This window comes from Orbicella franksi, chromosome 10 (assembly GCF_964199315.1).
Source record: "Orbicella franksi chromosome 10, jaOrbFran1.1, whole genome shotgun sequence".
In the NCBI taxonomy this organism is placed as follows: Eukaryota; Metazoa; Cnidaria; class Anthozoa; order Scleractinia; family Merulinidae; genus Orbicella; species Orbicella franksi.
The window spans coordinates 5584015-5596691 of record NC_138154.1 but is presented as its reverse complement, the minus strand read 5'-3'; the positions used below and the strand labels follow the sequence as shown (position 1 = coordinate 5596691).

Sequence of the window (12677 nt, the reverse complement as noted above, 5' to 3'; positions counted from 1 at the left end):
GAATGACGTTTCCGATCCAATGACATGAAGTCCTATCCAGTGGCATGACATGACGTGCATAGTTCAATCGAATGATCTACGATCCAATGACCTGAATTTAGGGTGTGTGTGTTTCTTCAAGAAAATTCAACATTGGATTCTTAAATCCGAAAGAATCCGAAAACGGATTTTGCGTTTCTTTACCAAACAGGTCAATCCAAGATCTCTCAGATCATGGTGCGTCAAAGGAACCGACAAGACATGAAGATGAATGAATTCGTGACCAACTTTAGCTGCAGTGACTAAGATAATTTTCTCCAGTCCCCAAAGGCCACAATCCAATTTCCACTCTCTTCTCTTTCCGTACTCCTTTTTAGAAGAGTGTTTTCCTTTTTGTCATACTGAAATGGAAAGGAACGTGGTAAAGCGCTTGAAAGGACTCGATGTTCATTCAAAAGTGCTCTCTATGAGAGTCATACATGGCAGGATTCCTAGTGATTTCCTCAAACCATCACTGATTTCTCACATACACCTTAACTCGAGGAAGATTCATTCAACGGTGATGAAGACGCAAAATCTGCACCATGGTTGAAAAAACTGCCTTGGAAATTTGTGTAGTGGATGTTAAGGGAACTCAGTCACCGTGTTTTGTCCTTTTTATGGCCATGTACAAAATCTCCTTTAAATGGAAGGAAACCTGAAAATAAATAGTTTACTAAGATAGAAAAACATCAAAGAAATAATAATAAACCATAAAGGAACAAGAATGGTCAAGGATGGCGAAGATTGACACGGATTACAAACGACGAATTTGAAAAATTTAGGCTAAACCTTTCAAAATGTGAAAATCGTGACTGAGCTCCTTTAAAAGGAAAAGGGACTTTCTTAGCTCTAAGCATAGAGAAAAGAAACGAAAACAAAGAAAAGGAATGGAGAAAATACGACCGTAGTCTTCGAAGTACGTCATTTTGTTGGTTTATCTCATTATGTCAATCGATCATCCACTTCATAACCTGTTTCAGTGCAGCCACCCATAAAATATAACACCCTTCTTTAGTCATAACCAACCTTTAAGTTATTTGGGAATTTTGACAAGGTTTCTAAAAATAAAGCGAGGTAACTCTCAGTGTACCTGCAGCCATTGTAGATTACAAATTATGAAGACACACGATAATAATTTTATATCTACGATTATACCTTCAAATACAGTATTAACTCTCAGGCAAATCAATACAATATGCTCGAGCAGGTTTCCGATGGTTCTCAACCACAACAAGCTCCTCGGCATCAACAGCGTGCCCCAGCTGTTTCTGTAGTTTCTGAGAATGATTCGGGAAAGGACATCACTTGCCAGCCTGAGGAGACGAGTAGTATTGAGCAAATTGTAAACGAAGTTGTAAATGAGGCTATGGAGGAGTCGAGTTCTTTTCAAGATGCGCAGGGCGTCAATTCTGGAACGTGGGCCGAGCAAGTTGAGAGTGCGCCCGAGATTTCCCGTCCCGATAGCGACGATTATGAAGAAATTGAATTGCCCGAAGCGTTGCACCAACTTATTTCAATTAGCGGCGTGTCTTTGGTTGTAGTTCCTGACAACACCTGGAACATCAATGGTTATGCTGCAAAGCTTCGAAGAAACCTCTCAGTTACCTTTTCCGTAGACGCTGAGATTACTGGCCTAGATATTTTGGAAGGCTTTATTAAAGCGCAAATCAACCCCGATAATATCGCTTCCATCCAGTACCGAAGTTCAAACCGGTCGTGGGTGGTTTCTTTCACCGACCAGGCGACGAAAGAGGCTGTTTTGGAATTAGGTCGCATCATGATCAAAGAATTCCTGGTCTTCCTTGGCGACGCAGACTTACGCACTGTAATTGTGAAAATCTACGAAGCGCCGCCCGAGATGCCCGACACAGTTATCATTGGGCGCTTGTCTCACTATGGGCGTGTTTTGTCGTTTCGAAGGGATCGTGGTATTGCCACCGGTATTCTCAATGGCGTACGAACTGCGCGTATGCGCCTAGCGAAACCCATACCTTCATCGATTCGAATTGCTGGTGAAGCCGTCTCGATTTCTTATTCTGGGCAACCTAAAACCTGTCGTAAATGTGGCGGCGAAGGTCATCTCGCGTCGGGTTGCAAAAATCCGAGGTGCTATAATTGCGAGTCCCCGGGGCATAGGGCGGCCGAATGCCAAAAAGAGCCACTGTGTGGCATTTGTTTGGAGTCAAAACACCCCGCTTCGAGCTGCCCCTTCCTAATTTTTAGCGCCAATGTTGCAAACACCGAAGAAGATGGGAATTATGCTGCCGCTGTAAAGTCCAACTCAGTAAGCAGAATCCGGAAAAACAACCCTGTGGAAGATTCTAGCATAGAGAAAGAATCAGGGCGTGCCAGCAAGGACAAAGGCCAAGATAAAAGCAAAGACAAGGGCGGAAAAGACAAAGGCAGTGCAGACAAAGGCGGTGAAGACAAAGGAAGTGAAGACAAAGGCAGTAAAGACAAAGGCAAAGACAAAGACGGCGGAAAAGACAAAGGTATTGACAAACGCAGCCAAGACAAAAACAAAGAGCGCAGTTCGAGCAAGGAAAAGAGCAGAGAGAGAAGTAAAGATCGAGAAGATAGACGTAGGGATAGAGATCGCCACCATGACAGAGATCGCGAGCGTGACCGGGAACGGGAAAGGGACCGTGATTGGTCTCGTCCTCGGGAGCGCAGTCGGCGCGACCGAGGCGGCCATGATCGGTACCGAGACCGCGACCGTGATCGTTCTCGCCGCCATCATGATTATTCACCCAATTTGTACTCCAGTGACAGTGACTATGATGGTTATTATTCTCGCAGTTACAGGTAATCTATTATCTAGTCTCTTAACACGATCGAAGCGCGACTAAGATGCGTGTCTATTAATATTCGCGGGCTCGGCTCGCCTGGCAAGTGTCATTTAATTTCTTCCGAATTGTCACGTTTGAAATATGATATTTTTCTTTTACAAGAGACTCATATTTCTTGTAAAGAGAAAGCCGATCAATTCGCTAGCCTATGGCCCGGTAAATGCTTTTGGTCTTTTGGGATTGGTAAGTCTGCAGGTGTTGCCATTCTTACCTCTCCCAGTTTTTCCGGTAAAATATCTCGTTTCGTTTTTGACTCTGATGGTCGTGTTTTGAGTGTCTTAATTCAATTAGGAAATTCTACCTTTAACGTGGTTAACATTTACTCCCCTAATGTGGTATCTGATCGCAAAACCTTTTTTGAGCGATTACATGATTATTTTCTTTCCCGCGTTTTAATTATTGGCGGTGATTTTAATTGCGTTGACAATTCCCTTGATAAATTTCACTCGAATGATGTTCATTCTATTGATAAAAGTTCTCTTTGTTCTTTGAAATCGGCCTTTTCTTTGGTTGATGTTTGGCGTAAACATCACCCACGCGTGGCCTCATTTACATGGTCCAACAGTAATAATACTCAGGCCTCTAGACTTGATCGATTTTTTATTTCCAAATCTCTCTTTGGCGAAAATTGCTCAAGTAAAATTTTCCCTTGTGCTCTCTCGGATCATGATTTTGTTGACTTTGAGCTTGTTTCTAACCTTTCACGCCGTAAAGGCGGTGTTTGGAAGTTTAACTGTTCTTTGTTATCGGATACTGACTTTAAACAATTCATGACTAATGAAATCGAGAAATCCAAACTTGAGGTAAACAACTTTGCCTCCCTTGGGGATTGGTGGGACAATCTCAAAGTCAAAATTCGAAAAATTTCTGTCGATTTCTCCGTTCGTAAACATAGAAACGTTAATGCGGATCGTTCTTTACTCACTAAGAAACTCATTCGTGCGAAAAACAATCTTCATTCTGGTGATCTGTCCGCTGCGCCCGCTGTTAAGAACCTTGAGAGCGCCCTTTCGTCTCTTATTTCAAAAGAGGCCGAGGGCGCTAAAATTAGATCTAAGGCTCAATGGCTGGAAGAAGGTGAAAAACCTACTCGTTTTTTCTTTCGCCTTGAGCAAAAGCGTGCAGAGAAGAACTCTTTTGAGTCGCTTGTTGATGAAAATGGCGTAGAGAAGTCTTCTCAGGAGGATCTAGAGTCTATCCTGGTCGACTTTTATACGTCCCTTTTTTCTAAAGATACCCTTGATATGCAAATCCAAACTGAGTTAATTGATGATCTAGAGTTTTCTCTAACTGATTTTGAACGTGAGCAATGCGAAGGACTTTTCACCAAGGAGGAGCTTCTGTCTGCTCTGCAGGGTTTGCAAACCGGCAAATCACCAGGGTCTGATGGACTCCCCACTGAATTCTATCTTGCCTTCTGGGATTCCTTGTGTGATCTCCTTGTTCAGGTTTACAATGAGCGCTTTCGTCTTGGTGTCCTGTCGGATAGCCAACGCGAAGGTCTCTTACGTCTAATTCATAAGAAAGACGAGAGAAACTTAGCTAAGAATTGGCGACCAATTTCTTTGCTTAATACTGATTATAAACTGGCTTCTAAGGTTATCACCGAGCGTCTTAAATCTGTTATGTCTTCTATTGTACACCATGACCAGACCTGTAGCGTTCCCGGCAGAACAATTTTTTCCAATCTGCAATTAGTTCGTGATGTTCTTGACATGATTGATAAGACCAATGAAACTGGCATTCTTGTCACCCTTGATCAAGAAAAAGCCTTTGATCGCGTAGATCATGAATTCTTAATGCGTGTTCTAAGTAAGTTTGGCTTTGGGCCCACCTTTTGTGGCTGGGTCAGCCTTTTTTATAGCAATGTTTTTTCTCGAATTATTTGTAATGGTCAACTATCTAAACCTATTTTTCTAGGGAGGGGGGTGAGACAGGGCTGCCCTCTCTCGCCCCTTCTCTATGTCCTAGTTTCTGAAGTACTTTCTACACAAATCCGTAAATGTAAGGAAATTGAAGGCTTCCGTCTCCCTGGAGCCGGGGGTCTTCAATTTAAAATCTCGCAGTATGCTGACGACGCAACGAACTTCCTTAAAACCGAGAGATCGCTTTTTAAGTTATTACAGATAGTTCATAAGTATGAAAAGGGGTCTGGCGCCAAGCTCAATACCGCAAAGTCCGAGGCGATGTGGCTCGGTCGGTGGCGAGATAATGGCGCTACCCCTTATGGCCTAAAATGGGTAAATAAGATGAGAATCTTAGGAGTACATTTTAGTAATGGCTTGCTCTCAGTTGAGCAGGATAACTGGAAGTCCAAAATAGATAAGCTTAAATCAGTTCTTAGTCTCTGGAGTTCTAGAGAGTTGTCTTTTATCGGTAGAGCGATGATCTTAAACATTTTGGGTGCGAGCCGTTTCTGGCACGTTGCCAAAATTCTCGCCCCCCCCTGCCTGGGTAGTCGATTCCTATAAGAAAATTACTTGGCCTTTCATTTGGAGAGGTAAAATGGAATGTATTAGCCGCGAGAGGCTATGTGCTCCAGTTTCTAAGGGTGGTTTAAATATTGTTGATTTCTCTGTGAAATGTACTTCCCTTCGCTTATCTAATTTCCTTAGCCTTAGAGATCACTTTGGCTCGGAAAAATGGCATTTCTTAGCTCGTTAGTTTTTAGGACGTCGTTTATTTAAGTATGATAATAGGTTTAATTTTTATTCTAATAATATTCCTTCTAGTTCGATGCCATCCAATTATTATCGATTATGTTTAGATAAACTTATCTATCTCTTTAACACCTATAAGCACTTACCCGACGATCTATCCTGTAAGAATATTTATCTTCTTCTTCTCAGTCTGCCAAGAGATGCCCCGAGGTGTGCTGGATTCTGGGATGCTGTGTTGTTCCGTCCCATTCACCGGTGGGCCTCGGTGTGGCGCAAGTCTCGCCTAAAGCTAAATGAAAACAAAAAGAATGATTTATTATGGCTTATTCTACACCGCGCGGTGCGCGTGCGATATTCCCTTAAAACTTGGGGTTACATCGATAATGATAAGTGTGCGATTTGTGGCAGGATCGAGAATATTGAGCACTGTTTCCTCGCTTGTCCTAGAGTAGTCAAAGTGTGGGATTACTTTTCTGCCCACCTGTCTCATTTTCTAAATTCTCCCTTCGTTGTATCTGCCCCCTCTGTGTTTTTCCTTCTCTCCGATTCTCAACCCTCACCCTGTTCCCCCCTTTCGAATTTTCTAATCGTAACTATTTTATACTGGATTTGGACATCTCGCAATCTAGCTACCTTCCGCAATTCAACCTTAGGTTCTCAGCAAATAGTTGATTTAATTAAGCATGACGTTAAATCTCGTATTTGATGTGCAAAACCCGACTCTGTTAGGAATTTTTGGTCTTTGCAGTCTGTTTTTTGTTCTGTAGACAATAATAATAGTATAACTTTTCTTTTGTAACTCTATTGAACTTTAAGTGCTTACTCATGAACTTTTACTGTACTTACCTTTATACTACTAGGATAATGCAGCCCTTTGGCTAGCCTTGGCTGAGGATATAATAAACCGCTCGGGGTTCACCGGGATTTTATCGCAAAAAAAAAAAATATTAGTCAAACGATAATTTTTAGAAGGCAATCTGTTAAGCAATGAAGTAATTTATTCTTTTATAAGTATAGTTTTCTTTTTTCTTAATTTTGTTAGATTCGTACATAAAAATATTTATATATTATTTATTTTTCTTATTTCTAATTTTTGTTAGAGGACCCTTCGATGAAGCACTCTCAGGTAAAGTAGATTTCCTCGATAAAGGTTTCTACTATCTAACAAAAAAAACACTCCAGAATGCGTTGAAGTGTTCATAGGAAACGGGTTGTTATTAGTACATAATTTTGAATTAATTAGTAAATAAATTGTAGATACAGTAAACGAATGTGCAATGGATTTGTAAACTCTGATGAATTGTTTACCATGTCTAAAGAATGATAAATATTAAAGAAAGAACACCGTACTGTTAAATCAATCCTTAATAATAATAATAATAATAATAATAAATAAATATTTATATAGCGCCTATCCCATGCCTGCTCTAGGCGCTGTACAATTCGCCAAAATGAGCTGTACTAATCTTAATAATTAAAAATGTGCATTTAAGAAAGTAATAGAAAGTAAAAATCGCTAAGAATAATAAGTTTTCTTAAAAAGATGAGTTTTGAGTTTAGATTTAAAAGAACTTAGATTGTCACATGAGCGGATAGAAACAGGTAGACTGTTCCAGAGTTCAGGAGCGGAAACAGCAAAAGCTCGAGAACCATATGTCTTCAGGTGAAAATTCGTGGGGTTAAGAAGTAATAAGTGTGATGATCGTAGGATTCTGGAAGGTTGGTAGCACGCTACTAGATCTTGAATGTCGACAGGAGATTGTTGATGAAGAGCCTTAAAGGTAAGTAACATAATCTTGAATTTAATGCGTTCAGAAACAGGAAGCCAGTGTAATTCTTTCAGTATTGGAGTGATGTGGTCGTACTTTCGGGAACAGGTGATAAGTCGGGCAGCGGCGTTCTGAACAGACTGGAGCTTTTTTAAAGCACACTTCGGTACATTGTACAAAAGAGAGTTGCAGTGGTCGAGTTTGGAAGACACAAAAGCATGGACCAGGATCTCGGTGGTTTTCGTAGATAAGGATTTCCTTATCCGGGAGATGTTGCGCAGATGATAAGAGGCTGATTTACAAATAGAACTGATATGCGGAAGCATAGTCATGGTACTGTCAAATATCACACCGATGTTTCTAGCAAATTGAGATGGCTGAATTATGTCTTGACCAAAACGGATTGGTGGTAGAGATTGCTGCGGGTTGTGTTTCGAGTATAGATAAAGAAGTTCCGTCTTGTCCTTATTCAGTTTTAGCTTGTTAAGAGACATCCACTTGTCAAGATCAGACAAACATTCCTCAATTTTTCCAACTGCATTAGTTAATTCGACGTCGTTGTTTGTTGAAAAAGAGATATACAACTGAGTATCGTCAGCGTAGAAGTGAAATTGCATTTCGTGGTACCGTAGAATGTCAGCGAGTGGTGCAGTATAAAGTAAGTACAGGATAGGCCCTAGGACCGAACCTTGGGGGACTCCACATTTAAGCTCACGAGTCTGTGATTTTCTTCCATCGATTAAGGTAAAATTGTGTGCGGTTTGTAAGACAGGAACGAAACCATTCAAGGGCAGTGCCACAGATTGAAAACTTGGATTTCAGTATTGTTAGAAGAATGTCGTGATCAACAGTGTCAAAAGCAGCAGATAGATCAAGTAGCAGGAGTATAACACAGTGACGATCGTCAATGGCACGCAAAATATCATTGTGTACACGTACAAGAGCGGTTTCACAGCTATGAAATCGCTTGTAGGCTGATTGTAGCGGTTCATTAAGTTGGTTGGATTCCAAGTAGTCCTGAAGACGTACTGCGACAACTTTTTCGATGATTTTTGAAATGACCTTGAGATTTGAGATAGGCCTATAATTACTAAGGATTTCGTGGTCCAAGGATGGTTTCTTGAGTAGTGGCAGTAGGACGGCGGTTTTTAGTGAAGGAGGCACATATCCAGATTCCAGGGACAAGTTTAAAATCCTGCAAAGCGTGGGTAGAAGCATGTCAAAATTTTCTTTTCGCAAGACGGCAGGCAGAGGGTCCAGGCTACAAGACTTAGACACAACAGTGCGTGCAACTTCCGAAAGTTCGACGATTGAAGTAGGTGAGAAGGCATTTAACTGACAGTCAAGCGTTAATTTGTCCAAAGTACAGAAGAGATCAGGCATTTCGGCAGCTTCGAGTTTACATCTTATATTGATCATTTTATTTTCGACGAAAGTGATAAAATTATTGGCAAGTTCCGTAGCCGAGGAACAAGACGGAAGACACTTCTCGGGCTTCCTGTGGAGAAGGCGGTCGATGGTGCGAAAAAGAGGCTTGTTATCGCTTCCAGCCTCGTCGATAAGATTGGAGTAATAATCCACTTTTGATGATGTCAGTAAAGAAAGTTATGTTGAAGTGCATTCATGAAGAGGAGGTAGCCGAAAGAAACTATAGATAAACTGATAGGTTGTTACGAAAGGGGAACATAATTGTAAGCTGTGATGGGAAAGCTTGTCAAAGATTTCAATACTTCTGAAAGAGCACTGAAGCATACTGTAGTCATTTCATGGGCTGAGCGATCTCAAACCACTCGGTGAGAAAGAAACGCACCAGGCGGAGTGTCAAAAACTCGGACATTTCCAGCAGTGGCTCTTCTATCCAGGACGGTGTCAGGTACCATTCTTAATTTTTCCAAATTTATTAAGTTATTTGGGATTTTCTTTGAGTCACGGGCTGGCAAAGGGTCAGAAAACAATATGAGACTCGATTTTGGTAGAGGAGGAATCGACTGTTCAATTGAGAATACTGACAGTAAAAGTTGAAGAAAGTATCTTTCTATTCTGGTAATGTGGCAAGAGGAGTGAAATGATAGATGAAAGAAAGACAAGATTATAAGATTCAAACGAGCTCTTTTAAAATTCTAAGGCAGTGGACACCTGCAATAGGCATTGTAAATGTGGATTGTCTTTGGTCAATGTGGATTCTTTGTTCTCATTTTTCATACATTGGTACCGTCATTTACAAACGCATACCCTTTGCGAATGGAGAGAAAGGGTTGTCAAAGAGGACGAAGCTCCAGGGCCATAGCATAGAATAAATTACCAATCGGTAAACTTTCTCATGGAAAAAAGACTACTCAAGGATGAATTGATTGAAAACTCCAAAGTCTACTTGTCTTAAAATTCAAAATTTAAAAAGCTAAAAGGAAAGGTGAGGAAGAGTCAATTTCCTCTAAAGTGTTCAGTTAATCGTTTTCCATGCAGCCTCACGCATGATGATAAATGTCACCTAGATGTCGTGAGCCTCCAGATATGTCATTTAAAGAACAGTAACTGCTATACCCCCTCTTGGAAATTTGTTTTGACTGTTGTTGAAGACAATTTAGTGGGATTTTGACGGGGGTTTCCATTTTTAACTGAAAAGAAAACTGGAAAAGGTCCACATTGACCAAAGACAATGAAATTGATCTGCCCAGGAGCTTGGGATCAGCTGATCGAATATGGCAACAAGTTTTGGTGGCAACAAAGAAAAACACTTTTGTCCAGAAGACCCCAAGGTAGAATTGTAGACGTGAATGATATGCCTCTAACTGCTGTTGTTACTGGATCAAAAGATTCTGATGAAGAGTTGGACTCTGACTGATTCAGAGAATGATCAGATTGACGATTCTGAAGGTTCCAAAGGTCCCGAACTACAACAGGCCCCTCAGCATTAACAGCATGCCCCAGCTATGCACAGTTGCTGAGAATGACTGAGAAAAGGACATAACTTGCTAACTTGAAATCCCCTTCAGCCATCCTCATGGGCCTAATGTTCAACCACCAGGCAGTAGGTAACCTGTAGATTTGTTTAAATGATGAAATTATTCGACTCATTGATTCTTTACTCTCAGATTTCCGACCCGTTTGATGAACTTGCGACAACATGAACTGACGTGTTTCCGTCAAGAAGACCACGCTCTTTCTAAGTTCGCGAAGTTAAAACACCATCACTTTGATAACCAGGTTCGTGCTAACAATGGGTACTAAGTAGATTCAAGGCCTCGCGTGAGTCATTCCTGCCGAACTTTATTGGTGTATGGTGGTCGCCAAGCCGCTGTTCCATTTGTAAAAGACTCGTCCTTTTTTGACTCGGCGAAAGAGAAGGATTTTGAAACACTTGAACTGTATTATAACGTGTCAGCGGTCAATAGCACGCTTGCTTCGCGCGTCCATGGTACGCTCATAAGCTGGAAAGACTTTCAAGATGTCTGCCAAGGAAAACTAAATGCGCTAGTGCATTTTGATCACACAAGCTTAAATAAAACAACGAAATATAATCTAGCTACACGGGCAATTTTGCCTTGCAAAATTCACCAGAGAAACACGTTTGGGGATTTTAATGTCGCAAAAAAGATTTGCGTGAATGGTTTTGCAGTTGATTCTGTTGAAAAATTCGAGAATAAAGCCACAGAGAGACTTCCATGTGTTGGCTTGGCTCGATGGAGGGGGATGAACACAAAGACATCGTAAGCACAGTTCAAATTATCACCAAACGTGACAAACCGTTCGCCTTCTGGCGAGGCTGCCATTTGCTTCAGTTCAAAACTCCTTCAGGTTGCGTGAGATTTCATCACAACAAAACTGGCTGCGCAATCTATCTCTGCGCAACATCGCACAGAAGGGATGTTAAAGTTTGGAAAATCGTTTGGCAATGTTGCTGCAGTCGAGAAGGGTATATCACAATCGACGCGGCTTATTGAAAGGCACGAGAATACCGGTACAGCCCCCATGCCTGTTTTCTTAGCCACCGATTTCGCGGACTATGGAACTTCGTCGAAACGTATCGCAAACCTTTCCCGATACAACACCAAGTCAATGATGAATATTTTAGCTCCCCTTAAACCACCGGTTATTTTTCAACCTTCAGCTTATAATCTGACTGCCATTCACGGTGGAAATGATTATTCTGGTGTCTGGAGAGCGTTTGTTTGTAGTTGGAGGCGGTTCTTTTCAAGGGTGGCTAGCTGGTCAGGTTCTTAGCCGGAGCAACATTGACCAAAAGCCCAGAGCTAAATGCCAACAGGAATCGTCAACATGTATCATTCACCGGAAATCTCGCTTATACGGACAACTTACTATATTACTACTAACTCACTAAGCCTAAGGCAAGACCTCTTCACCACCTCCCAAGAGCGCGTAAAAGCCTTCGTCAGGGTCGGAGTCAGTTGTGTCAGGAGACGGGGAGAACACAATTCATCGCCAGGAGGATCATCAGCGTCAGCAGGAGGAGTGGTGCCCCAGGCATTAGTTATAAGTGGCAGGATTCCTAGTGATAACCTCAAACCATCACTGATTTCTCAGATAGACCCCAACGCCAGGACAATTCATTTAACTGTGATGGAGATCACTCTGATCTCTACGCAAAATCTACATCATGTTCGAAAGAACTGCCTCGGAAATTTGGGTAGGGCACATTAGAAGAAAGAACGACTGTCTCAGCTGCAAGTGCAGCGAAAGGAAAGGAAAACAAGGTATAAGTATAAGTAGATTTCAAATTATGAAGACACTCAATCAATAATAATTTTACATCTATGATTATACCTTCAAATACAGTATTTACTCTCGGACAAATCAATGCAATATGTTTAAGCAGGTTTCCGATGGTTCTGAGCCACAACAAGCTCCTCGGCATCAACAGTTTGCCCCAGCTGTTTGTGTACTTTCCGAAAATGATTCGGGAAAGGACATAGATTGTCACTTTCAACCATCCTACCTTAAATATCAAAACAGGATAAGGATAGGAAAATGGAACTGGACTTTGACTAACCTTCCGTACTGCTTTTTGGAAGAGTGTTTTCCTTTTTGTCATACTGAAATGGGAAAAGAAAATGCAAAGCGCTTGAAAGGACTCGATGTTCATTCAAAAGTGCTCTCTATGAGAGTCATACATGGCAGGATTCCTAGTGATTTCCTCAAACCATCACTGATTTCTCACATACACCTTAACTCGAGGAAGATTCATTTAACGGTGATGGAGAGGCAAAATCTGCACCGTGGTTGAAAAAACTGCCTTGGAAATTTGTGTAGCGGATGTTAAAGGAACTCAGTCACGGTGTTTTGTCCTTTTTATGGCCACGTACAAAATCTCCTTTAAATGGAAGGAAACCTGAAAATAAATAGTTTACTAAGATAGAAAA

General features: G+C 41.4%; 2 protein-coding genes and 1 pseudogene across 2 annotated transcripts; 2 read left to right on the top strand and 1 right to left on the bottom strand.

Moving 5' to 3' along the window:
• Positions 1-1216: 1216 nt before the first annotated feature.
• Positions 1217-2830, top strand: LOC145501500 (uncharacterized). Its single transcript, XM_081480965.1, has 2 exons — positions 1217-2441; positions 2484-2830. Exons 1-2 carry the CDS (start codon positions 1217-1219, stop codon positions 2828-2830), a joined length of 1572 nt encoding a protein of 523 aa, XP_081337091.1.
• Positions 2831-6952: 4122 nt separating this feature from the next.
• Positions 6953-7946, bottom strand: LOC145500632 (uncharacterized). The gene has a single exon (XM_081480148.1). It carries the CDS (start codon positions 7914-7916, stop codon positions 7047-7049), a length of 870 nt encoding a protein of 289 aa, XP_081336274.1. The 5' UTR covers positions 7917-7946; the 3' UTR covers positions 6953-7046.
• Positions 7947-10118: 2172 nt separating this feature from the next.
• Positions 10119-12232, top strand: LOC145501499 (uncharacterized; annotated as a pseudogene).
• The last annotated feature ends 445 nt before the right edge of the window (positions 12233-12677 follow it).

What these genes read in the sequence shown, in the direction of transcription:
- LOC145500632 (XM_081480148.1), bottom strand. Translation starts at nt 7,916, where the DNA reads ATGCAATTTCACTTCTACGCTGACGATACTCAGTTGTATATCTCTTTT.
- LOC145501500 (XM_081480965.1), top strand. Translation starts at nt 1,217, where the DNA reads ATGCTCGAGCAGGTTTCCGATGGTTCTCAACCACAACAAGCTCCTCGG. An exon ending in AGGCAGTGCAGACAAAGGCG is followed by an intron (nt 2,442 to 2,483) that starts GTGAAGACAAAG and finishes GTAAAGACAAAG; the next exon opens with GCAAAGACAAAGACGGCGGA.